The sequence below is a fragment of the Oncorhynchus kisutch genome, linkage group LG1 (genome assembly GCF_002021735.2).
Source record: "Oncorhynchus kisutch isolate 150728-3 linkage group LG1, Okis_V2, whole genome shotgun sequence".
NCBI lineage: Eukaryota > Metazoa > Chordata > Actinopteri > Salmoniformes > Salmonidae > Oncorhynchus > Oncorhynchus kisutch.
The window spans coordinates 21,387,158-21,411,071 of NC_034174.2; the positions used below are offsets into that span (position 1 = coordinate 21,387,158).

General features: G+C 45.0%; 1 protein-coding gene across 2 annotated transcripts in view; it reads right to left on the minus strand.

The window, feature by feature from the left end:
• Window positions 1-3,318: 3,318 nt before the first annotated feature.
• LOC109876973 (rho GTPase-activating protein 39) overlaps window positions 3,319-23,914 on the minus strand; it is a 56,162-nt gene continuing 35,566 nt past the window's right edge. The window contains exons 3-10 of one of the 2 annotated variants that reach the window (XM_031800372.1): window positions 16,654-17,917; window positions 13,968-14,607; window positions 13,697-13,786; window positions 7,602-7,675; window positions 6,933-7,132; window positions 5,535-5,626; window positions 5,284-5,453; window positions 3,319-5,001 (exon numbers count right to left, since the gene is read on the minus strand). In XM_031800372.1, coding sequence (XP_031656232.1) covers window positions 4,807-5,001; window positions 5,284-5,453; window positions 5,535-5,626; window positions 6,933-7,132; window positions 7,602-7,675; window positions 13,697-13,786; window positions 13,968-14,607; window positions 16,654-17,917 — 2,725 coding nt within the window. In that variant the 3' untranslated portion in view covers window positions 3,319-4,806. The other variant, XM_031800421.1, reaches the window with a different exon arrangement.

A 23,914-nucleotide genomic window follows, 5' to 3' on the forward strand; every position in this document is an offset into this window, starting at 1 on the left:
GGCTACTTGTGCCAGAGCCATATATACATAAATAATAGGCCAATTTCTATACTTTTGAATGTTGTTCTAATTCTAGACATTCAGTTTAAAACTATCGATTCAATATACCCCATGGAATGTTAATAGGGAGCTAACATGGCTGCCATATTCAAGTGTCATGTAAATGCATCATAATGCAGAAACCTCATTCGCCCAACTCTACATATATACACAACATGGTAAAAACTATGTGGACACCCATTCAAATGAGTGGATTCAGCTATTTCAGCCACACTCGTTGCTGACAGGTGTATAAAATGGAGCACACAGCCATGCAATCTCCATAGACAAACATTGACAGTAGAATGGCCTGTACTGAAGCGCTCAGTGACTTTCAACATGGCACCGTCATAGGATGCCACTGTTCCAACAAGTAGGTTGTCAAATGTCTGCCCTGCTAGAGCTGCCCAGTCAACTGTAAAGTGCCGGGAAGCCGGGAAGTGGTAGGCCACACAAGCTCATAGAACGTGACCGTTGAGTGCTGAAGCGCCTAGCACTTAAAAATCGTCTTTCCTTGATTGCCTCTGGAAGCGATGTAAGCACAATAACTGTTCATTGGGAGCTTCATGAAATGGTTTTCCATGGCCGAGCAGCCCCACACAAGCCTAAGATCACCATGTATAATGCCAAGTGTCGGCTGGAGCGTCGACTGAAGCTCGCCGCCATTGGACTCTGGAGCAGTGGAAATGCGTTGTCTGGAGTTATGAATCACGCTTCACCATCTGGCAGTCCGACGGACGAATCTGAGTTTGGCGGATGCCAGGAGAACTCTCCCTCCCCCAATGCATAGTGCCAGTTGTAAAGTTTGATCGAGGAGGAATAATGGTCGGTGGCTGGTTTTCATGGTTCGGGCTAGGCCCCTTAGTTCCAGTGAAGGGAAATCATTAACGCTACAGCATACAATGACATTGTCGACAATTCGGTGCTTCCAACTTTGTGTCAACAGTTTGGGGAAGGCCCATATTAAAGGCCATGATTTTGGAATGAGATGTTCAATGAGCAGGTGTCCACATACTTTTGGTCATGTAGTGTTTATACTGTATACAGTTGCGGCCCAATATATTGGCACCCTTGCATTTTTCTTAAATAATTCTCTATTCCTTCTAAAATAAATTTAAATTGAAAACACATTTATTCTCCACACCTTATGGGATTTTCAACATTGCAGAACCAATTATATTTTTGTGAACTGTGTTAGTACTTGGTTGCACAAGTTTTGGCCAAGATAACTGCCAACAAATGCTAATTTTAGTTGTACCTTTCTACTGGTAATTCAGCTCAACCTTCAGCAGCAAACTGTTCTAATTCTTCAACGTTTTAGGGGTTCCCTCCAACTGCTTTTTTCCGGTCTCACCATAGGTTATGGATGTGGTTCAGATCTGGACTCTTCACTGGCCACTCCAGAGCAGTCCAGTGTTTCTTCTAGAACCATTCCTGGGTGTTTTCTTTATGTGTGTTTGGGGAAGACCCACAACTTTCAACAGATACACAATTTGTGGGCACTGGGTTGAACATTGCACTCCAAAACACCTTGATAATCTGCTGATTTCATGATGTCTTGCACACATTCAAGGCCACCCTGTACCAGAGGCAGCAAAGCAGCCCCACAGCATTATCCAACCTCCCCCATTAGGGAGGGTGGTATTTTCTTTGAATGATTCATTTTTGTCATCAGTAAACATAGGAAGACCCCACTACTGAAGGAGACACAAAAAAGCCTGATTGAACTTCCCAAAAACCCACCTAAACAAGCCTAAATTCCGGGGAAAATGTTCTGTGGACCAATTAAATAAAATTTGTGATTTTGGGCAACACAGATCAGCTCTGTGTTTACTGACGACCAAATTAAGCATTCAATAAAAATAAAACCCACGCTACAATCAAAGATGGGGGAGGTTTAATTAATGCTGTGGGGTTTATTTTCTGCCTCTGGTACTGGGGGCCTTGGATGTGTGCAAGACATCATGAAATCAGCAGATGATCAGGTGTTTTTAAATCCAATGTTCAACCCAGTGTCTGCATTGAAGGTTGTCAGTCTTCCATCTGGACAACGACCCCAAACACACATAAAAAAAGCACTCAGGAATGAGATGCTGGACTGTTCTGGAGTGGTCAGTGAAGAGTCCAGGGCTGGTTTCCCAAAAGCACATTAAGGCTATGTTCATTGTTAGAACCATTGAACTTAGCCTTAAGATGCTTTTGGTTAACCGGGCCCAGATCTGAGTCACATCCAAATCCTATGGTGAGACCTGAAACAGCAGTTGGTGGAGGGCACCTCTCAAATATCAAAGAACAAGAGCAGGTTGCTGCTGACAAGTGGCCCAAATTGTTGAAATGTGCAGTAAGATCATTGATGGCTACAAGAAGTTTGTGTGCAGTTCAAATCAAATCTAATTTATTTATATAGCCCTTCGTACATCAGCTGATATCTCAAAGTGCTGTACAGAAACCCAGCCTAAAACCCCAAACAGCAAGCAATGCAGGTGTAGAAGCACGGTGGCTAGGAAAAACTCCCTAGAAAGGCCAAAACCTAGGAAGAAACCTAGAGAGGAACCAGGCTATGTGCCAGTTATCAACCAGTTATCTTGGCCTAAGTTTTTGCAACCAAGTACTAGCTCCAGGTTGCCCATAATTTTGTCCATGCCATTTCATTATTTTCCTAATTATAATTGCACATTTAAGTTTACAAAAAGAACATTGGTTCTGTAATGTTGAAAATCCAATAACAATCGACCAAATGTTTTTATAAATCTCAACTTATAAGAAATCGGGAATTATTTAAGAAGTGCAAGGGTGCCAATGTATTTGGCCACAACTGTATGTGGCTCTGACTTGTACCACAAGCCAATTATTTAATGTTTTATTTTTAGTCGGCTTACACTGCATGTACTTCCAATGGCAAATTGACATCAATAGTAGCCTAGGCTATTTGACATCTTATCACTCAGGACATTTATCATGCTATTATTTCTTGAATAGTGCTCTCTTTTTTATTCCAGGCAAAATGTTCTTTATTTAGAGACATGGTTTTTATCCCAATCATATTGTTAATTTCATTTTCTGCAACTTCTGCTCTACATTATGTAAAAAAACATGTTTTTTTTTCTTTCTAGGACCATGACATGACAACCATAAAGAACAGAGGACCATGCTCATGACAATACTCAAACAGAACAAAGACATACAAGACATTTGGACCAGACATGATTGTAGGGAGTACCATAGGGCAATACCCTCTACCAATAATAGAGAACTTTGTTATACACTTAATCAAGTCAATCAATGATAAGAAACAAACCTTTATTTTTCATGAACAATCCATAGAGTAACAGAGGTTATGTTCACATAATAAACGCACACACGAGTGGTTGAATCAGTACTATTTTCAAAGGCAAGTTTACAGCAAGGAAATGAACAGTAATTTAAAAAAAAAAAAAAAACACCTGTTTTTTTTCTCTATAGCAACAGAAATATTCACCTTTACCCTGGATCATTTAAAAAAATACACCCATAGATTATACTATTTACAAGCATTATTTACATGAGCAAAGCCTTCAGGGACAGTCTTATCTGCATCACCAGAGTGCCCCATCTATAGTTTTGGAGCACGTAAAAATCTGACTTTCAGGTAGACCGGGAAGCAGAGAGCAGTTATCACTAAAACTGTTGTAACAGAACACCTGAACCAAAAGATCTATAGACCACAAAGAAAATGTGACAGTAGTACTTTATACATTTGTTTATGCCTCTTTTCAATGAGATATTGGTTTATCGCCTTGAATATATCTCCCATACACACAGTACAGTACAACACATACATGTTCCAGACAGTATACATTTACAACCTCCTTCCTCAGCAGTTTAACACCAGAAGGTTTTTAGTGCAGAACACTCTCTCCACAGACCACTAAAAAAGGGCATTTTAAAATAAGCTCCAAAACACATGGTCTTATTTCTGACAGTTTGTACTTTGACACGTAGGCTCTGACTGTACAGTATATTAAAATAGCTGTGGTGGTACTCTGCCGCTTCAGATAAAAGCATCAACATAGCATTGAGACTAATGCAGGCTCTTGTTAATACAACTACTAAAACACCACAGGCAAGCTTATTTCCAATGAGACATTTTAAATATATTTTCCCCCTCATCACACACACACGCACCCAAAAACACACACACAGCCCGACAAAAGAGGCCAAATGTCAACATGATTTCTATGTAGATATAAATAAGGCAGGGACCTCGGGTCTGTTTGTCAGTTGCCCTGTTTCCTGACGACAAAGTCCTATACAAACTATATGAAACTCCTTATGCACAGCCCACATATCCAGTGAAACAATAGCACTTCACATTCAGTCATAAGGACATTTAGATTTTACATGCAGTTAAAAAATCATCAAAACGAACTGGATAAAAACCGGTACCTATGATGTGAAGTGATTTGTAGTCTTTTTGAGTGTCATCATTGTGGGGTTTCCATCAAAGAGCACAATATCTCCTCTGCAGTCAGCACATACAGTATGTATTGTTCTGTAGCCAGCCAGTAGAACAGAGGGCGGGTCCAATGTCAAGTGACAGTATTAAAGATGCACTCCAGGATATTAAGCACAACAAATTCGTAACATATAGTATGATTTTCCAGTGCATGTGTTGCTGCTTCGTGCTTTCAGACCAGTCAATGGAGTGGGGCAGGATTCATACAGAAAAGCAGAGTGAATCTCTCTGTGACCATGGGGCATGTGATGTCAGGGAAGGCAGGAGTCAGTCTATACAACACCCTCAATGAAAGTGGTGTCCAGGTGAACGATGAGCATGCGCAGGAAGGACATCTCCTTGCGTGTGTTCTCAAAGATGACTAGTGGATCATCAGACTGGCAGCGGAGGCAGTTTGGGGCCATCACCATGGCAAGGTTATTGACATCCATCTTAGTAACAGACACATTGGCAGGCTGAGCAAACACCTGGGGATAATTAGTGGATGACAGGGAGAAGAATTGTGAGGGACAGAGGGAGAGTATGTACAGAATCTTGAAACGGAGATTGACCATATTCTGTATTAATGATACAGACAATGAATGACTAAGGACAAGTTTGTAATAATTTGTTCCATTTCAACTGCATGACCAATGACCATGTCTCCAAGGTTGAATATGATAATAGTTGTATGACAGGATGACTGTCTAGTGTTGTCCTGGACAGGTACAGTGCATTAGCTGTAGTGTTCAGTGTTGTGTGATTACTACCTGCAGGAAGTGGATGAAGTAGCACAGCACCAGTCTGTTGAGCTCAGGCAGGCACTGGACAACATTGACAGCTGCCACAGGGTCATCATAGTTACTGACACACTGCTTGTAGAAGGCCATGGGGATGAGAGGCTCCTCCAACTCACGATACCAAAGCTTCATAAGGGAGGCTGGAAGAGAGAGGGACAGTGTTAACACTAGTGCACACGAGCATGCACACACACAGATAACAGAGGTACAGACTACCTCACCAGGTACGTTGGGGTCTGAGCGGTTTTCTGGGATCCTCCATTGGTCGACCTGAAGCTTAAGTGCGTTGACTTCATCGATATCTCCTGGCACCCTACAGAAAATGCAGTATTCAATAATCAGTATTTTTCAGTACAGTTGCACTGCAAGGCCACTAGGAGGAACTATAACCCCACAATTAAAAATCTAATGTTGAGTGGCTGGTGGACATAATTTTACATGTAGAATTGGTTTGCAAATTACGGCTGGTACTCTGTTCTATGGATGGGCATTTGAAATTATTTTACTATTCAAATAATATCATTACATTGTTTTGGATATCTGGATAGTCGTTTTTTTGAAAAAAATAAATAAAAATGTATGAAGCAAATACATATGGCAGAGGTGAACAGTGGACATGCTGCTTTTCGCCAGTAGTTTGGCTGACAGCAACAGTGAAAGAGAGGTCTGATTTTCGCCATGAGAGAACTGATTCTGTTACTAAAAGGTTTTCTGGTGAGTATTTTGCATTGATCTGTGTTTATTTAATTTAATTATTTCACTTTATTTATTTAACCAGGTAGGCCAGTTGAGAACAAGTTCTCATTTACAACTGCAACCTGGCCAGATACTGTGTTAGGTATTGTGGAAACTATGTTAGGAGAGCACCTGTAATTGCTATTTGAAGTGGGGAAAATAGCATACCGATGCGCAGCAGTAGCTCAACGCATGCTATAAAAACTGTTTTATTACATTTCAAATGTCATGGCATATCACTTTAGATCATATTTAATTTAGACAAAGTTTTTCATTGTAACCAAAAAATAAACAAGTAATCAAATGTTAATGTCCATTCAGATATCCGGACATTCGATTAAGCAGGTGCGAAGTACTCTTCCCCAGCAAACGCTACCGATGTGTCCGAGCCTTAAAATCGTATATGGAATTGAATCAGCTATAGAAAGACCAAACAAAGACTAACTACACATTAAACATTGCTGGTCTCCAGGGGCTCTTGAGCAGTGGTTTGCTCTGTTTTTTGTCTCTGTACAGTAGGCTGCACAGGGAACATTGGCTTTAAACTGTACTGCTTCAGGACACCACCCACCAAGGCTGACACATACATTTCTCTAGATACTTGCTTTGTCTAGATCTCCTCTTATGAATGCTACCTTGCTAAACACACAACACTACCCCACACCTCATTGGTGAATACCAGGGTTAGAGTCCATTCCATTTTCAGATAATTCAGGAAGTACACTGAAATTCCAATTCTCTTCAATGCTTTTCAATGAGGAAAATGTGGAATTGGAATTTAGTTTACTTTCTGAAATGACTGGAATTGAAATGTAATTCACCCTAACCCTGGTGAATACACCAAGTCCAATGAGGTGATTGGCTGACCTGTCCGTCAGTCTCACCTGAAGATGCCCTCGGTCTGGGCCCCTCCCAGTGCCAGGACATATTGGGAGAGCTGCACCTGTACCCAGGGTAGCTTCCTGTCTGGGAAGAGTTCACTCTGGCGCTCCATCACCTCGTCCAGGGAGCTGCCAAACAGGGAGGGGGTCACGATGGCCCGTCTGCTGTGGTCAATCTCCTCCAGAGTGGGCTTACGAAGACCCTGCAGGGGAGGTTCACAGATCGTGACTACTAGGACATTTTGTACTGTACATGTACGACTATGTCTATGATTATGTCTATGATTATGTCTATGATTATGTCTATGATTATGTCTATGATTATGTCTATGATTATGTCTATGATTATGTCTATGACTGTCGACATTAAAGATGATATCTGGAATAGACTATAACTATGTCTTATCTTTATGTTGAAGTCTGTGACTGTCCCAATAAGGACCTATCCATGATCATTTGTTTCTGACTAATGTCCATATTTATGTATTTAGCATGACTTATCTCTCTATCAACATCTGTATTGGTTCAGTCCACTGTGGGTATTAAAAAAGAGAGGGAAATTCATGGCGGGGTTATGTTTTGACTGCATTCGGGCATTTTTTGACTATTGCCCAAGGCTTCCCCACCTGTTGACATTCCCCACCCCCTTTCCCTGCTCATATCTCTAATCACCTTTTTGCCTCCAGTTACGGCCACTTTCTGTAGTTTGCGATAGCAGAACTTTGCGTACGAGCTGATAGGTAGACCTGTAAAGAGAGAAGGAAGACAGGGCCACTGTAAAACTGAGGAATGAGACTCATGGGAAATACAGCTCTCATTGTAGCTGCAGTTCACACCTTCACAGATACATCCTCTCAGTGAGGGAATCATGTGGGCAACTTTCCAACCGAGCCAACATATAAAGGGTTAAACAATTCCTCACTAAAAGGACAAGCTATTTGTTCCCACAGATGTCAGATTGATCCAAGAAGGTAATTGAAGAGACATGTTCGCAGTGTGATTCTGCCATATGGGGATCAGCGCATACATGTCTTTACATATTTTTTTATTATTATTATTATGTTTTCTTCTTGGGCCTCTATAACTATATCTATTGTTTTTATTTTTGTTGTTGTTGTGTGATTTGGATTAATCCCCTCTACCACACGGAACCCCACTAATCTACTGACGGAACGTAAGGGGTGGCTAACAACAGACCTCCATCCTATGCTAGCTTGCTACCGATGCCCTGGCTAGCTGTCTAAATCACCAACCAACCTCTCCACTCACCGGACCCTTTTGATCACTCGACTAAGCATGCCTATCCTTAATGTCAATATGTCTTGTCCATTTCTGTTCTGGTTAGTGTTTATTGGCTTATTTCACTGTAGAGCCTCTAGTCCTGCTCACTATACCTTATCCAACCTATTAGTTCCACCACCCACACATGCAATGACATCTCCTGGTTTCAACGATGTTTCTAGAGACAATATCTCTCTCTTCATCACTCAATACCTAGGTTTACCTCCACTGTATTCACATCCTACCATACATTTGTCTGTACATTATACCTTGATGCTATTTTATCGCCCCCAGAAACCTCCTTTTACTCTATGTTCCAGACGTTCTAGACGACCAATTCTCATAGCTTTTAGCCGTACCCTTATTCTACTCCTCCTATGTTCCTCTGGCGATGTAGAGGTGAATCCAGGCCCTGCAGTGCCTAGCTCCACTCCTATTCCCCAGGCGCTCTCTTTTGACGACTTCTGTAACCGTAATAGCCTTGGTTTCATGCATGTTAACATTAGAAGCCTCCTCCCTAAGTTTGTTCTATTCACTGCTTTAGCACACTCTGCCAACCCGGATGTTCTAGCTGTGTCTGAATCCTGGCTTAGGAAGACCACCAAAAACTCAGACATTTTAATTCCAAACTACAACATTTTCAGATAGAACTGCCAAAGGGGGCGGTGTTGCAATCTACTGCAAAGATAGCCTGCAGAGTTCTGTCCTACTATCCAGGTCTGTACCCAAACAATTTGAACTTCTACTTTTAAAAATCCACCTCTCTAAAAACAAGTCTCTCACCGTTGCCGCCTGCTATAGACCACCCTCTGCCCCCAGCTGTGCTCTGGACACCATATGTGAACTGATTGCCCCCCATCTATCTTCAGAGTTCGTGCTGCTAGGCGACCTAAACTGGAACATGCTTAACACCCCAGCCATCCTACAATCTAAACTTGATGCCCTCAATCTCACACAAATATTCAATGAACCTACCAGGTACCTCCCCAAAACCTTAAACACGGGCACCCTCATAGATATCATCCTAACCAACTTCCCCTCTAAATACACCTCTGCTGTCTTCAACCAAGATCTCAGCGATCACTGCCTCATTGCCTGCATCCGTAATGGGTCAGCGGTCAAACGACCTCCACTCATCACTGCAAAACGCTCCCTGAAACACTTCTGCGAGCAGGCCTTTCTAATCGACCTGGCCGGGGTATCCTGGAAGGATATTGATCTCATCCCGTCAGTAGAGGATGCCTGGATATTTTTTTTAAATGCCTTCCTAACCATCTTAAATAAACATGCCCCACTCAAGAAATTTAGAACCAGGAACAGATATAGCCCTTGGTTCTCCCCAGACCTGACTGCCCTTAACCAACACAAAAACATCCTATGGCGTTCTGCATTAGCATCGAACAGCCCCCGTGATATGCAGCTGTTCAGGGAAGCTAGAAATCATTATACACAGGCAGTTAGAAAAGCTAAGGCTAGCTTTTTCAAGCAGAAATTTGCTTCCTGCAACACTAACTCAAAAAAGTTCTGGGACACTGTAAAGTCCATGGAGAATAAGAACACCTCCTCCCAGCTGCCCACTGCACTGAAGATAGGAAACACTGTCACCACTGATAAATCCACCATAATTGAGAATTTCAATAAGCATTTTTCTACGGCTGGCCATGCTTTCCACCTGGCAACTCCTACCCCGGACAACAGCACTGCACCCCCAACAGCAACTCGCCCAAGCCTTCCCCATTTCTCCTTCTCCCAAATCCATTCAGCTGATGTTCTGAAAGAGCTGCAAAATCTGGACCCCTACAAATCAGCCGGGCTAGACAATCTGGACCCTTTCTTTCTAAAATTATCTGCCGAAATTGTTGCCACCCCTATTACTAGCCTGTTCAACCTCTCTTTCGTGTCGTCTGAGATTCCCAAAGATTGGAAAGCAGCTGCGGTCATCCCCCTCTTCAAAGGGGGGGACACTCTTGACCCAAACTGCTACAGACCTATATCTATCCTACCGTGCCTTTCTAAGGTCTTCGAAAGCCAAGTCAACAAACAGATTACCGACCATTTCGAATCTCACCATACCTTCTCTGCTATGCAATCTGGTTTCAGAGCTGGTCATGGGTGCACCTCAGCCACGCTCAAGGTCCTAAACGATATCTTAACCGCCATCGATAAGAAACATTACTGTGCAGCCGTATTCATTGATCTGGCCAAGGCTTTCGACTCTGTCAATCACCATATCCTCATCGGCAGACTCGACAGCCTTGGTTTCTCAAATGATTGCCTCGCCTGGTTCACCAACTACTTCTCTGATAGAGTTCAGTGTGTCAAATCGGAGGGTCTGCTGTCCGGACCTCTGGCAGTCTCTATGGGGGTGCCACAGGGTTCAATTCTTGGACCGACTCTCTTCTCTGTATACATCAATGAGGTCGCTCTTGCTGCTGGTGAGTCCCTGATCCACCTCTACGCAGACGACACCATTCTGTATACTTCCGGCCCTTCTTTGGACACTGTGTTAACAACCCTCCAGGCAAGCTTCAATGCCATACAACTCTCCTTCCGTGGCCTCCAATTGCTCTTAAATACAAGTAAAACTAAATGCATGCTCTTCAACCGATCGCTACCTGCACCTACCCGCCTGTCCAACATCACTACTCTGGACGGCTCTGACTTAGAATACGTGGACAACTACAAATACTTAGGTGTCTGGTTAGACTGTAAACTCTCCTTCCAGACCCATATCAAACATCTCCAATCCAAAGTTAAATCTAGAATTGGCTTCCTATTTCGCAACAAAGCATCCTTCACTCATGCTGCCAAACATACCCTTGTAAAACTGACCATCCTACCAATCCTCGACTTTGGCGATGTCATTTACAAAATAGCCTCCAATACCCTACTCAACAAATTGGATGCAGTCTATCACAGTGCAATCCGTTTTATCACCAAAGCCCCATATACTACCCACCATTGCGACCTGTACGCTCTCGTTGGCTGGCCCTCGCTTCATACTCGTCGCCAAACCCACTGGCTCCATGTCATCTACAAGACCCTGCTAGGTAAAGTCCCCCCTTATCTCAGCTCGCTGGTCACCATAGCATCTCCCACCTGCAGCACACGCTCCAGCAGGTATATCTCTCTAGTCACCCCCAAAACCAATTCTTTCTTTGGCCGCCTCTCCTTCCAGTTCTCTGCTGCCAATGACTGGAACGAACTACAAAAATCTCTGAAACTGGAAACACTTATCTCCCTCACTAGCTTTAAGCACCAACTGTCAGAGCAGCTCACAGATTACTGCACCTGTACATAGCCCACCTATAATTTAGCCCAAACAACTACCTCTTTCCCAACTGTATTTAATTTTTATTTATTTATTTATTTTGCTCCTTTGCACCCCATTATTTTTTTATTTCTACTTTGCACATTCTTCCATTGCAAAACTACCATTCCAGTATTTTACTTGCTATATTGTATTTACTTTGCCATCATGGCCTTTTTTGCCTTTACCTCCCTTCTCACCTCATTTGCTCACATTGTATATAGACTTGTTTATACTGCATTATTGACTGTATGTTTGTTTTTACTCCATGTGTAACTCTGTGTCGTTTTATCTGTCGAACTGCTTTGCTTTATCTTGGCCAGGTCGCAATTGTAAATGAGAACTTGTTCTCAACTTGCCTACCTGGTTAAATAAAGGTAAAATAAAATAAATAAATAAATGTCTCAACTGTCACGGTACAGTAAGAAAATCTGGGAGGCTGGTGTCAGCCAACCAGCCAGCACATCATGTCCCAGGTGATTCATCAGACAGACACTTAGGACACCGGAGGGAGCAGAGGTATCCCTACCTACACCCCTGTCCGTTGTCACTGTGATAACTCAAGTTTACGCATAAACCAGGCCTCCACTCCCCCCCAAGCCTCCCCATCACACCCATGGGGTCCCGTCCATCCTTCCCAGAGAACTCTCAGGTGGTTGAATCCCGGCCAGATGGAGAACTTTGTGCTGCGATGAAAAACATCCTTACCGGAATGTTCCCTAGACTGAACTGAAAGCCCCTGGACTTATAGCAAACGGGTGACGGACTCCCATGCATGTTCACAGCCATCGTTAATCTGGCCCAGTTTGACTGTAATTACAGCTAATTACAGAGATCATACCAATATTTTCCCTCTTGATCTCTGAGAAAACACACTGTTTTCCCCAAGACTCCCTGAATTCACTAGTCAATAGAGGAAGAAAATAAAGAGTTGGGTTCTTTTCTTTACCCAGCCTGAGAGTAGGTTTGAACACCAGCGGTGGTCCAAATGAACATGTTGTTTTGATAAGGCAGAAGCAACAACAAAGCAAACTGAATCCGCGAGAAATCACTACTCATTAGAGGATTAAGAGCACAAGGCATAGAATGTGATGACACCTGCCAACACATGGGTTCAGAAAGTATTTCTGAGATTATCCAAGGGGTCTGTTTAGTCAGTGTTGCTACCTCAGTCAAGTCTCATTTCATAGATAAGTGTTTCAACCCAAGTAAGCAAGGCCGGCCTCAGCCCAGCCTTGGCCCAAGAGAAGCCCAGCCTTGGCCCAAAAGAAGCCTAGGCCAGGCCCAGACAAGAGGCCTCCAGTTCCCACACGTGACTCCCTCCCACCCCTCTGTTCACAGCTGTTCCGTGCCGTGGTCACAACACCACCCTTCATTACAGCCCGTCTATCCATCAAACAGACAGCAGCTCTCATTGTGCTGTTTGTGAGGAGGCTTTCCCCTGTGGTTGGCTGGTGGGCCCACATCGTGAGTAATGTAATAGCCCTCTCCCTCAAGTCATTATTCCAGCCAATATCTGAAAACCTCTCAATGAGTCACACCCATGAAGGGTAACCATTCCTCATGGCTTATGAGTCACTGACGTTGTCCAGTGTATAGGTTGGTGGCACAGTCATTGCTGTACAATGTGTGTGAGTTCACTAGTGTGATCAATGCCACGAGATGAGTATAGGTCCTCGCTGATGACACTATCAAGGCTGGTATTGTGAGTTGCCCTAATGGGGTAATGTGTAGTGGCTTTCCTTAAATCATTGATGGACACGTTATGTGGGACTGCCAGAGAGAACCATTAACATGGCTCCCATGTCGTCAATCTGCTCTTTTATCACCTCCTGTTGTATTTTGTGAAAACTAGTCATAACTATTCATAATCTACCAGGGAAACTCTAAATATCAGCATGGTAGTCAAGTGACATAGTATGAATTTCCATTTCACTCCAAATTCTTCACATATCATTACACATTTCTATTTCTCTCCAAATTCTTAATCTGCAATGAGATAGATATGAACCATGTTTGGTTTGTAATGGTTTCTAACCCATAAGGAAATAACAGACAATCTTGACAAGTTACAAATTATTTGTCTCTCACTTCAGCACTCCAACAGACTTCCTCCTTGGCAACTTTGGAAAACGTCCCCCATACTAAACATGAATCTTAGTGATCTCAGACCTACCTTCTTCATCTGTGTTCTGTTTCCGTTTCTTTCTGGACTTTGAGTTCTTCTTCAGTTTCATGTCTTGCTGCTCTAGTATGAACTGAGTCACTGGAAACCAGAAGGCAGAGGTTAAAGGGCCATTCAGAAAATCTAATAACATCCACAAAGAGCAAACAGAAGAGAAGAGGTAAAATCAATTCAAACCATCACACCCCTCAAACTAGACCTGTCATGCTGATAATGACACCCATAGACAGAGTGACGGAGGAATCAGGGAAATACGACCCACCCTGTTTCTTGTCGCTGCCCGGATCCGAGTGCCTCTGGATGTATCCCTCCAGGTAGCAGCGGAACTTGGGCGAGGGGGCAAAGAAGGCCAGGCTGACGGCCATCAGCTCCCAGCCTGCAGCCAGGCTCCTTGGGCTGGTGTTGCCCGTGGTCTGCCTCACCAGCTGCACATACAGCTCGTCCCTAAGGCCCTGCATGCCCCAGCACTTTGTGATGATGAGCAGGGCAGTGTGGCGGCGGTCTAGGCGGGAGGGTCTGTCTCCCATGTAGGCCTGGACCAGCTTGAACATCTCACAGGCCTCCTTCCTCACAGCGCGGTCGCTGGTCACCAGCATGGGCTTCTTGATGGAGCCGCGGTTCCAGGAGAGCATGTTGGCAATGGAGACACGGCGGCGGAACAGGCCCTGGGTGTGCATGTTCAGGTGCTTGCTGGCCCAGTCCGCCATGCCTGAGGTGTCTGTGGTCGGGGGCTGGCGCAGTCTGGCGTAAGAGAGCTGGTGGTAGGAGCCTCCTATTCCTCCTCCCTCTCTGTTGTCATGGGAGATGGAGAGTTGGTGGTGGGGGCCCAGTGAGCCTGTTTGTCCATCTACCGTACCTTTCTTCTTGCTGTCCAACTGAGCCTTCAGTTCCAGGGTCCCCACCTTCAGAAGGAGAGAGGAAAGACAGAGGAGAGAGAGGGGGGTGAGGGAAGAGAGAGGGAGAGAGAAAGTGTCAGTGCAGCAGTATGTATGTATGTATGTATGTATGGATGTATGTATTGATGTATGTATTGATGTATGTATTGATGTACTGTATGTCCACAGCTGCAGTCTTCTCAATGTGGATGAGCTGCCTTTCCTCTGCTCTGCAGTTTTGAGGGCTCCAGGGGGAATTGTGCAGGATAGGCACATTAATTCTCTAAAAATGGAAAGGAACCTCATCACCCATAAATGCCCCAATATCCACATTGGCCTTTTTCGTCAGGAGCAGGTGAGGAGCCCCTACCTTTGTTCTGCCCCGACCCACCTCTCATTCAACACTACATGTGCAAATCCACCACAAGTGGGATTTCTTTCCTATAAGGAGCCCTATCCACAGTTACAGCCCCTTCACAGTGAAAACCAAACCAGTAATCCAGCTCTGGTCAGCCTCAGAGAAACATCCAGGAACAAAAAGAAACCCAGGCCAAATCAAATCAGGAATTTACTATCTGAACATACAATGTTAAACATATTTCTTTAATGTGACCATGATGTAATATGGGGTTGGAATGTGCCAAAGAGCCTGGAATTTACATTTAGGGTTCCTGAGTGTAGATCTCCAGATTTGGGTTTGGCAGCACTTCTTTATGGTCATATGGACTTCATGGTCTTAAATGAGTGGCATGGGTCACTGTTTAAGATCAAATGGAACAAGGCAAAGGAACATTGACAGTATGAACTATATCTTCTATAATTCTCCCTCTCTTTTATACAGATTGTTTTAAGATGCCCCATGACACGGTAGAAATTCAACTCTGCATTTCTATTTAAGGAAGCCAATAATGTCCAAAGTCCTTAAAATCAGATTTCAATATGAAACATTCAGGGTTGTATATACAGATTGCACAGTTAAAACCGATCACATTTCCGTGCTGGCTTTAAACCCTTGGGTTCACTGAGTTTTGAAAAATGAGTAAATCCTCTGCTTCTCTAGAGTGGAAAGGATAGAACAATATAGGCAAAGCTATACAGGGGTATAGTCAACAACCAGAAGTGAGTGTGTGAGCATTTTGTACGTGCATATCTGTGTGTATCATGATATAACAGCAGGTCTGTGGACTATTCAAGAACAGGCTTAGGGGCCCATTTCCAATATTTGTTTAAATGTGATTGCTTCAGTACCAACCCCCCATGGCACCAGTCCCTGAGCCCCATCCCTACCCAGCTCTCTAACCCTGTGCCATATGGGACACAGTGGCCCTCCTTCCTGACCAGGGGGAACCATGTAATGGACCAGTGCGGCCTCTGAGCCTGACACTCCTACCATTGTCCAGTCTAATAGTTATTTTTACAGGTCTTGTTTTATACAATATTTTTTTTATTCAAACATCATTACCTTTTTGGATCTGTAGTTTCATTGGAATACTGAAACTCACATGATATGGAGAGGGTTGCGTTGTTGAGAGGGCGTTTGGGATTATATTTGGCAGTGCTCATAACACTAAAGATCTGCTATGGCTCTAAACTGTTGCTTATGTAAATTGTTCATGAGAGGGAAAATGCTCCCCTAACTCAAATCATGTGCACCTGTACTAGCCTAATAAGTCAACCCCCTGACAGTGTGTGTGTGTATTATATTACACTGCTGAGTCAAAATTAAATGAATCACATTCATCTAGTTATATGATAGGCCTAATGAGCTAATCTGTCCTTACTGTGGTGTGCACAACTTTAACTTGGAATTGAGACGCTCTCACTAGTCTAGCAATGAAAGTAGTCCTGGAAAGGCACCAGCAATTTTACTACCTCCAGACAAAACAAAACAGAATCCAAACAAACAAAACAAACCGTTCTACATAAACAGGCCGCACAACAATAAGGACCAGTCAGGGTTTTAACCAAGTAGACAAACCAGAACTATTCAATTTATCAGATCTAATCTCTCACAGACAGTCAGAGACGGGTGACAGAGACGAGACAAAGACAAACACCGGAGCGTATGTGTACCTGTAAGGGGGGTCCGGGGGTGTCTGGTGAGGAGAGGCTGGCTTGGCTGGTGATGCTCTTCTTCAGGCTGTCCACCTTCTCATAGGTCCTCTTCTGCCTTCCTGTCATCTCCAGCGGCGCCAGGGCCGGGATGCTATGATTACCTACCCTGCTCAGCAAACGGCTGGCGGAGTGGACGTCTTCTCGCGCCCCCAGGCCTCCAGCCTTCATCTCCCTCATGGTGTTGGAGCGGCTCACCACCTCCCTCATCTCCAACATCACCCTCTCGTTGAGGACACACAGGTCCCCGCTGCTGCCCACTGAGCCTGGTCTCCCCCCGGCCCCCACCCTCCGCCGGCTCTTCCTCCTCAGGCTGGGTGAGGGCCCAGTGGAGTAGCCAGAGTCCTGGTAGGTGATGGTGGTCCGGGGCCCTGGAGGTGTGTGGAAGTCCTGGCTGCTCTGCCTGTTGTGGCGAGCCTCCATTGCCCTCAACACACTGGCCTCCAGGGCCCGCCATGTCTGCTTCTTCTCCAGGATACCTGGCATCACTGGGGTCCCTGACTCCCTCTGGGGCTGGGCCAAGAGGGGGTCCGGCCGTGGGGTGGGGGTGAGGCTGAGGCCAGCGGAGGTGGACAGAAGGGCCTGTTTGGGGTCCACATTGACCATGTGCCTGATGCCCTCCAGGCCAGCAGGACTGTAGTCAGAGGGGTTCCTCTTGTGCCTAGAGATTGAGTGAGAGGAGCCAGGGTGCTGGAGGAGCCTGAGCTTCTGCAGGCTGTGTGTGGGGGTGAGGCGGGACAGACCACCAGGCCCATTATGGAGGTTAGCCCCCTCCACCTCCATGTCCGCAGGAGGCTGATCATAGATGGGACACTGTGATCCCTCGTCATCGTAGAGGGGAAGTGTGGAGGCATACTGGGGTGACACTGACCTGGGGGTGCTGAGCTGGGACCTGAGATTGCCTGGGGTATGGGGAGGGTCAGAGGACACCAGATAGAAGCTTCCATTGCCCGTCTTCCTTGGGTGGTGGGCATCGGCGGCCATCTTGCCAGAGGGAGCGGTCTTGTAGCCCTGGGCAATGCAGGAGTGGGCCCACGGGGGCTTGCTGCTGAGGGGGAGGAGGGTGAAGGTCTGGTGGCCACTGGGCTTGGTGTGTGTGTTATGGTGACGGAGTTGCAGGGCCGGGCTAGATGGGCCTCCAGGCTGGATCCGACTGACACTGTTCACGTTGACCAATATGGCTGCCTTAGACACTGGGGAAGGCTGCCATCTCTGAGAGAGCTCCCTGGAATAGAGAGATAATGAGGGAAAGGATGAGATCTGGGTTTAGATTTAAAGAGATATCGTACACTCATACACTACCGCTCAAAAGTTTGGGGTCACTTAAAAATGTCCTTGTTTTTGAAAGAAAAGGAAATGTTTTGTCCATTAAAACAACATCAAATTGATCAGAAATACAGTGTAGACATTGTTATTGTTGTAAGTCATTTACAACAATAACAATGTTGTAGCTGGAAAAGGCAGATTTTTAATGGAATATCTACATAGGCATACAGAGGTCCATTATCAGCAACCATCACTCCTGTGTTCCAATGGCACGTTGTGTTAGCTAATTCAAGTTTATCATTTTAAAAGGCTAATTGATCATTACAAAACCCTTTTGCAATTATGTTAGCACAGCTGAGAAAACTGTTGTCCTGACTAAGAAGCAATAAAGCTGGCCTTCTTTAGACTAGTTAAGTATCTGGAGAATCAGCATTTGTGGGTTCGATCACAGGCTCAAAATGGCCAGAAACAAAAAACTTTCTTCTGAAACTCGTCAGTCTATTCTTGTTCTGAGAAATGAAGACTATTCCATGAGAGAAATTGCCAAGAAACTGAAGATCTCGTTCCCTGCTGTGTACTACTCCCTTCACAGAACAGTGCAAAATGGCTCTAACCAGAATAGAAAGAGGAGTGGGAGGCCCAGGTGCACTACTGAGCAAGAGGACAAGTATATTAGAATGTCTAGTTTGAGAAACAGACGCCTCACAAGTCCTCAACTGGCAGCTTCATTAAATAGTACATGCAAAACACCAGTCTCAATGTCAACAGTGAAGAGGCGACTCCGGGATGCTGTCCTTCTAGGCAGAGTTCATCTGTCCAGTGTCTGTGTTCTTTTTCCCATCTTAATCTTTTATTTTTATTGGCCAGTCTGAGATATAGCTTTTTCTTTGCAACTCTGCCTAGAAGGCCAGCATCCCAGAGTATGTGTTCTAAAACCTTTGACCGGTAGTGTATGTGGAAGCCAGGAGATACTAAATGTGTTTATGTTAATTAACGGTCAATTACCGCGAGACCAGCAGTTATTTGCTTGACATTCAAGGAATACAACATTTTGTGTGACCGCCACAGCCCTACATACTTCTATCCACCTGACCAAATGTGACTGAAACAACTCCTACCATACAACATAAGAGTTATCTGATTACTTAATCAAAAGGTTAAGCATGCGTTACAATATTAGCAGTACAGACCAAGGATTAGAAAAGCAGAGACTTACCTTCTGCCCTCCCCCTCTACTTTATAGCCAATAACACACTAAACAATATTAAACCTGAATACCTCTGTCCTTCTGCAGCCAGATATCTAACAGACTGACCCACTGCGTCACACACTTCCTCCTAAGGCTCAGGACAGGAGTCACTGGGGAGCTGAGCAGGGGTGTAGGAAGAGGACAGAGAGGAGGGAAAAAAAGAGGCGGAGTGGTCTCTGTCCCCACACCTACCCCCTAGCTACCGTCTGTAGTTTGTAACAATACAGAGACAATTCCCCTGGGGCTAGAGCTTCCCAAACCAAGCGCAAAACTTATTTACACCCTTCTTACCTCCCAGCCACTGCATTGCATTCTCTCTGTCTTTCTCTCTGTCTGAGTCACGCCATTTCAGTGATTTGAATGTAAACAGTCTCTTCAAAACAGTTGATCAGATATAGCTTCCACAGCCCATAAACAGTTAGGCCTGAGCCACCTCCCAGCATAGCATTGCACATACAGCCCTGTCCCAGAGGAGCAGAGACTAGTAACACGCTGCAGAGAGGATTTTAAAATGTTTTATTTAACTAGACAAGTCAGTTATGAAGAAATTCTTATTTTCAATGACGGCCTAGGAATAGTGGGTTAAACTGCCTCGTTCAGGGGCAGAACGACAGATTTTCACCTTGTCAGCTCAGGGAATCGATCTTGCAACCTTTCGGATACTGGCCCGACGCTCTAACCACTAGGCTACCTGCCTCCCCATGGAAGCCACTTCAAAACAGCCAGTGTCTGGGCTGTGTTAGTTCTCACTGCAGAGTGTGACAGCCTGAGGTGGGAGACAGCTGTAAATGTGCTGCTGCTGCTGTCTGAGCTCTTTGAAATGGGGGACCTTCTGTCATGGTCTGGGTTGGTGATGTGAGTGATGCTACCTCTACTTACGATCTTGAATTTTGGTCTGATATTGATACAAACCTTTCGATTGCAAAATTACATAATTTGCCAATGTAAAAAAACAAACATGTAAAATTACTGTTATTTATACAGTGGGGCAAAAAAGTATTTAGTCAGTCACCAATTGTGCAAGTTCTCCCACTTAAAAAGATGAGAGAGCCCTGTAATTTTCATCATAGGTACACTTCACAGACAAAATGAGAAAGAAAAAAAATCACATTGTAGGATTTTTAATGAATTTATTTGCAAATTATGGTGGAAAATAAGTATTTGGTCAATTTATTCTTATTTATTTTTTTATTTCACCTTTATTTAACCAGGTAGGCTAGTTGAGAACAAGTTCTCATTTGCAACTGCGACCTGGCCAAGATAAAGCATAGCAGTGTGAGCAGACAACAAAGAGTTACACATGGAGTAAACAATTAACAAGTCAATAACACAGTAGAAACCAAAGGGGGAGTCTATATACAATGTGTGCAAAAGGCATGAGGAGGTAGGCAAATAATTACAATTTTGCAGATTAACACTGGAGTGATGAATGATCAGATGGTCATGTACAGGTAGAGATATTGGTGTGCAAAAGAGCAGAAAAGTAAATAAATAAAAACAGTATGGGGATGAGGTAGGTGAGAAAGGGTGGGCTATTTACCAATAGACTATGTACAGCTGCAGCGATCGGTTAGCCGCTCAGATAGCTGATGTTTGAAGTTGGTGAGGGAGATAAGTCTCCAACTTCAGCGATTTTTGCAATTCGTTCCAGTCACAGGCAGCAGAGTACTGGAACGAAAGGCGGCCAAATGAGGTGTTGGCTTTAGGGATGATCAGTGAGATACACCTGCTGGAGCGCGTGCTACGGATGGGTGTTGCCATCGTGACCAGTGAGCTGAGATAAGGCGGAGCTTTACCTAGCATGGACTTGTAGATGACCTGGAGCCAGTGGGTCTGGCGACGAATATGTAGCGAGGGCCAGCCGACTAGAGCATACAAGTCGCAGTGGTGGGTGGTATAAGGTGCTTTAGTGACGAAACGGATGGCACTGTGATAGACTGCATCCAGTTTGCTGAGTAGAGTGTTGGAAGCCATTTTGTAGATGACATCGCCGAAGTCGAGGATCGGTAGGATAGTCAGTTTTACTAGGGTAAGCTTGGCGGCGTGAGTGAAGGAGGCTTTGTTGCGGAATAGAAAGCCGACTCTTGATTTGATTTTCGATTGGAGATGTTTGATATGAGTCTGGAAGGAGAGTTTGCAGTCTAGCCAGACACCTAGGTACTTATAGACATCCACATATTCTAGGTCGGAACCACCCAGGGTGGTGATGCTAGTCGGGCATGCGGGTGCAGGCAGCGACCGGTTGAAAAGCATGCATTTGGTTTTACTAGCGTTTAAGAGCAGTTGGAGGCCACGGAAGGAGTGTTGTATGGCATTGAAGCTTGTTTGGAGGTTAGATAGCACAGTGTCCAAAGACGGGACGAAGGTATATAGAATGGTGTCGTCTGCGTAGAGGTGGATCAGGGAATCGCCCGCAGCAAGAGCAACATCATTGATATACACAGAGAAAAGAGTCGGCCCGAGAATTTAACCCTGTGGCACCCCCATAGAGACTGCCAGAGGACCAGACAGCATGCCCTCCGATTTGACGCACTGAACTCTGTCTGCAAAGTAATTGGTGAACCAGGCAAGGCAGTCATCCGAAAAACCGAGGCTCCTGAGTCTGCCGATAAGAATATGGTGATTGACAGAGTCGAAAGCCTTGGCAAGGTCGATGAAGACGGCTGCACAGTACTGTCTTTTATCGATGGCGGTTATGATATCGTTGAGTACCTTGAGTGTGGCTGAGGTGCACCCATGACCGGCTCGGAAACCAGATTGCACAGCGGAGAAGGTGCGGTGGGATTCGAGATGGTCAGTGACCTGTTTGTTGACTTGGCTTTCGAAGACCTTAGATAGGCAGGGCAGGATGGATATAGGTCTGTAACAGTTTGGGTCCAGGGTGTCTCCCCCTTTGAAGAGGGGGATGACTGCGGCAGCTTTCCAATCCTTGGGGATCTCAGACGATATCAAAGAGAGGTTGAACAGGCTGGTAATAGGGGTTGCGACAATGGTGGCAGATAGTTTCAGAAATAGAGGGTCCAGATTGTCAAGCCCAGCTGATTTGTACGGGTCCAGGTTTTGCAGCTCTTTCAGAACATCTGCTATCTGGATTTGGTTAAAGGAGAACCTGGAGAGGCTTGGGCGAGGAGCTGCGGGGGGGGGCGGAGCTGTTGGCCGAGGTTGAAGTAGCCAGGCGGAAGGCATGGCCGGCCGTTGAGAAATGCTTATTGAAGTTTTCGATAATCATGGATTTATCAGTGGTGACCGTGTTACCTAGCCTCAGTGCAGTGGGCAGCTGGGAGGAGGTGCTCTTGTTCTCCATGGACTTCACGGTGTCCCAGAACTTTTTGGAGTTGGAGCTACAGGATGCAAACTTCTGCCTGAAGAAGCTGGCCTTAGCTTTCCTGACTGACTGCGTGTATTGGTTCCGGACTTCCCTGAACAGTTGCATATCACGGGGACTATTCGATGCTATTGCAGTCCGCCACAGGATGTTTTTGTGCTGGTCGAGGGCAGTCAGGTCTGGGGTGAACCAAGGGCTGTATCTGTTCTTAGTTCTGCATTTTTTGAACGGAGCATGCTTATCTAAAATGGTGAGGAAGTTACTTTTAAAGAATGACCAGGCATCCTCAACTGACGGGATGAGGTCGATGTCCTTCCAGGATACCCGGGCCAGGTCGATTAGAAAGGCCTGCTCACAGAAGTGTTTTAGGGAGCGTTTGACAGTGATGAGGGTTGGTCGTTTGACTGCGGCTCCATAGCGGATACAGGCAATGAGGCAGTGATCGCTGAGATCCTGGTTGAAGACAGCGGAGGTGTATTTGGAGGGCCAGTTGGTCAGGATGACGTCTATGAGGGTGCCCTTGTTTACAGAGTTAGGGTTGTACCTGGTGGGTTCCTTGATGATTTGTGTGAGATTGAGGGCATCTAGCTTAGATTGTAGGACTGGTGAGGTGTTAAGCATATCCCAGTTTAGGTCACCTAACAGAACAAACTCTGAAGCTAGATGGGGGGCGATCAATTCACAAATGGTGAATATTTGGTCAATAACAAAAGTTTCTCAATACTTTGTTATATACCCTTTGTTGGCAATGACAGAGGTCAAACGTTTTCTGTAAGTCTTCACAAGGTTTTCACACACTGTTGCTGGTATTTTGGCTCCATGCAGATCTCAGTGATGTTTTGGGGCTGTTGCTGGGCAACACGGACTTTCAACTCCCTCCAAAGATTTTCTATGCGGTTGAGATCTGGAGACTGGCTAGGCCACTCCAGGACCTTGAAATGCTTCTTGCGAAGCCACTCCTTTGTTGCCCGGGCGGTGTGTTTGGGATCATTGTCATGCTGAAAGACCCAGCCACATTTAATCTTCAATGACCTTGCTGATGGAAGGAGGTTTTCACTCAAAATCTCAGGATACATGGCCCCATTCATTCTTTCCTATACACGGATGAGTCGTCCTGGTCCCTTTGCAGAAAAACAGCCCCAAAGCATGATGTTTCCACCCCCATGCTTCACAGTAGGTATGGTGTTCTTTGGATGCAACTCAGCATTCTTTGTCCTCCAAACACGACGAGTTGAGTTTTTACCAAAAAGTTATATTTTGGTTTCATCTGACCATATGACATTCTCCCAATCTTCTTCTGGATCATCCAAATGCTCTCTAGCAAACTTCAGACGGGCCTGGACATGTACTGGCTTAAGCAGGGGGACACGTCTGGCACTGCA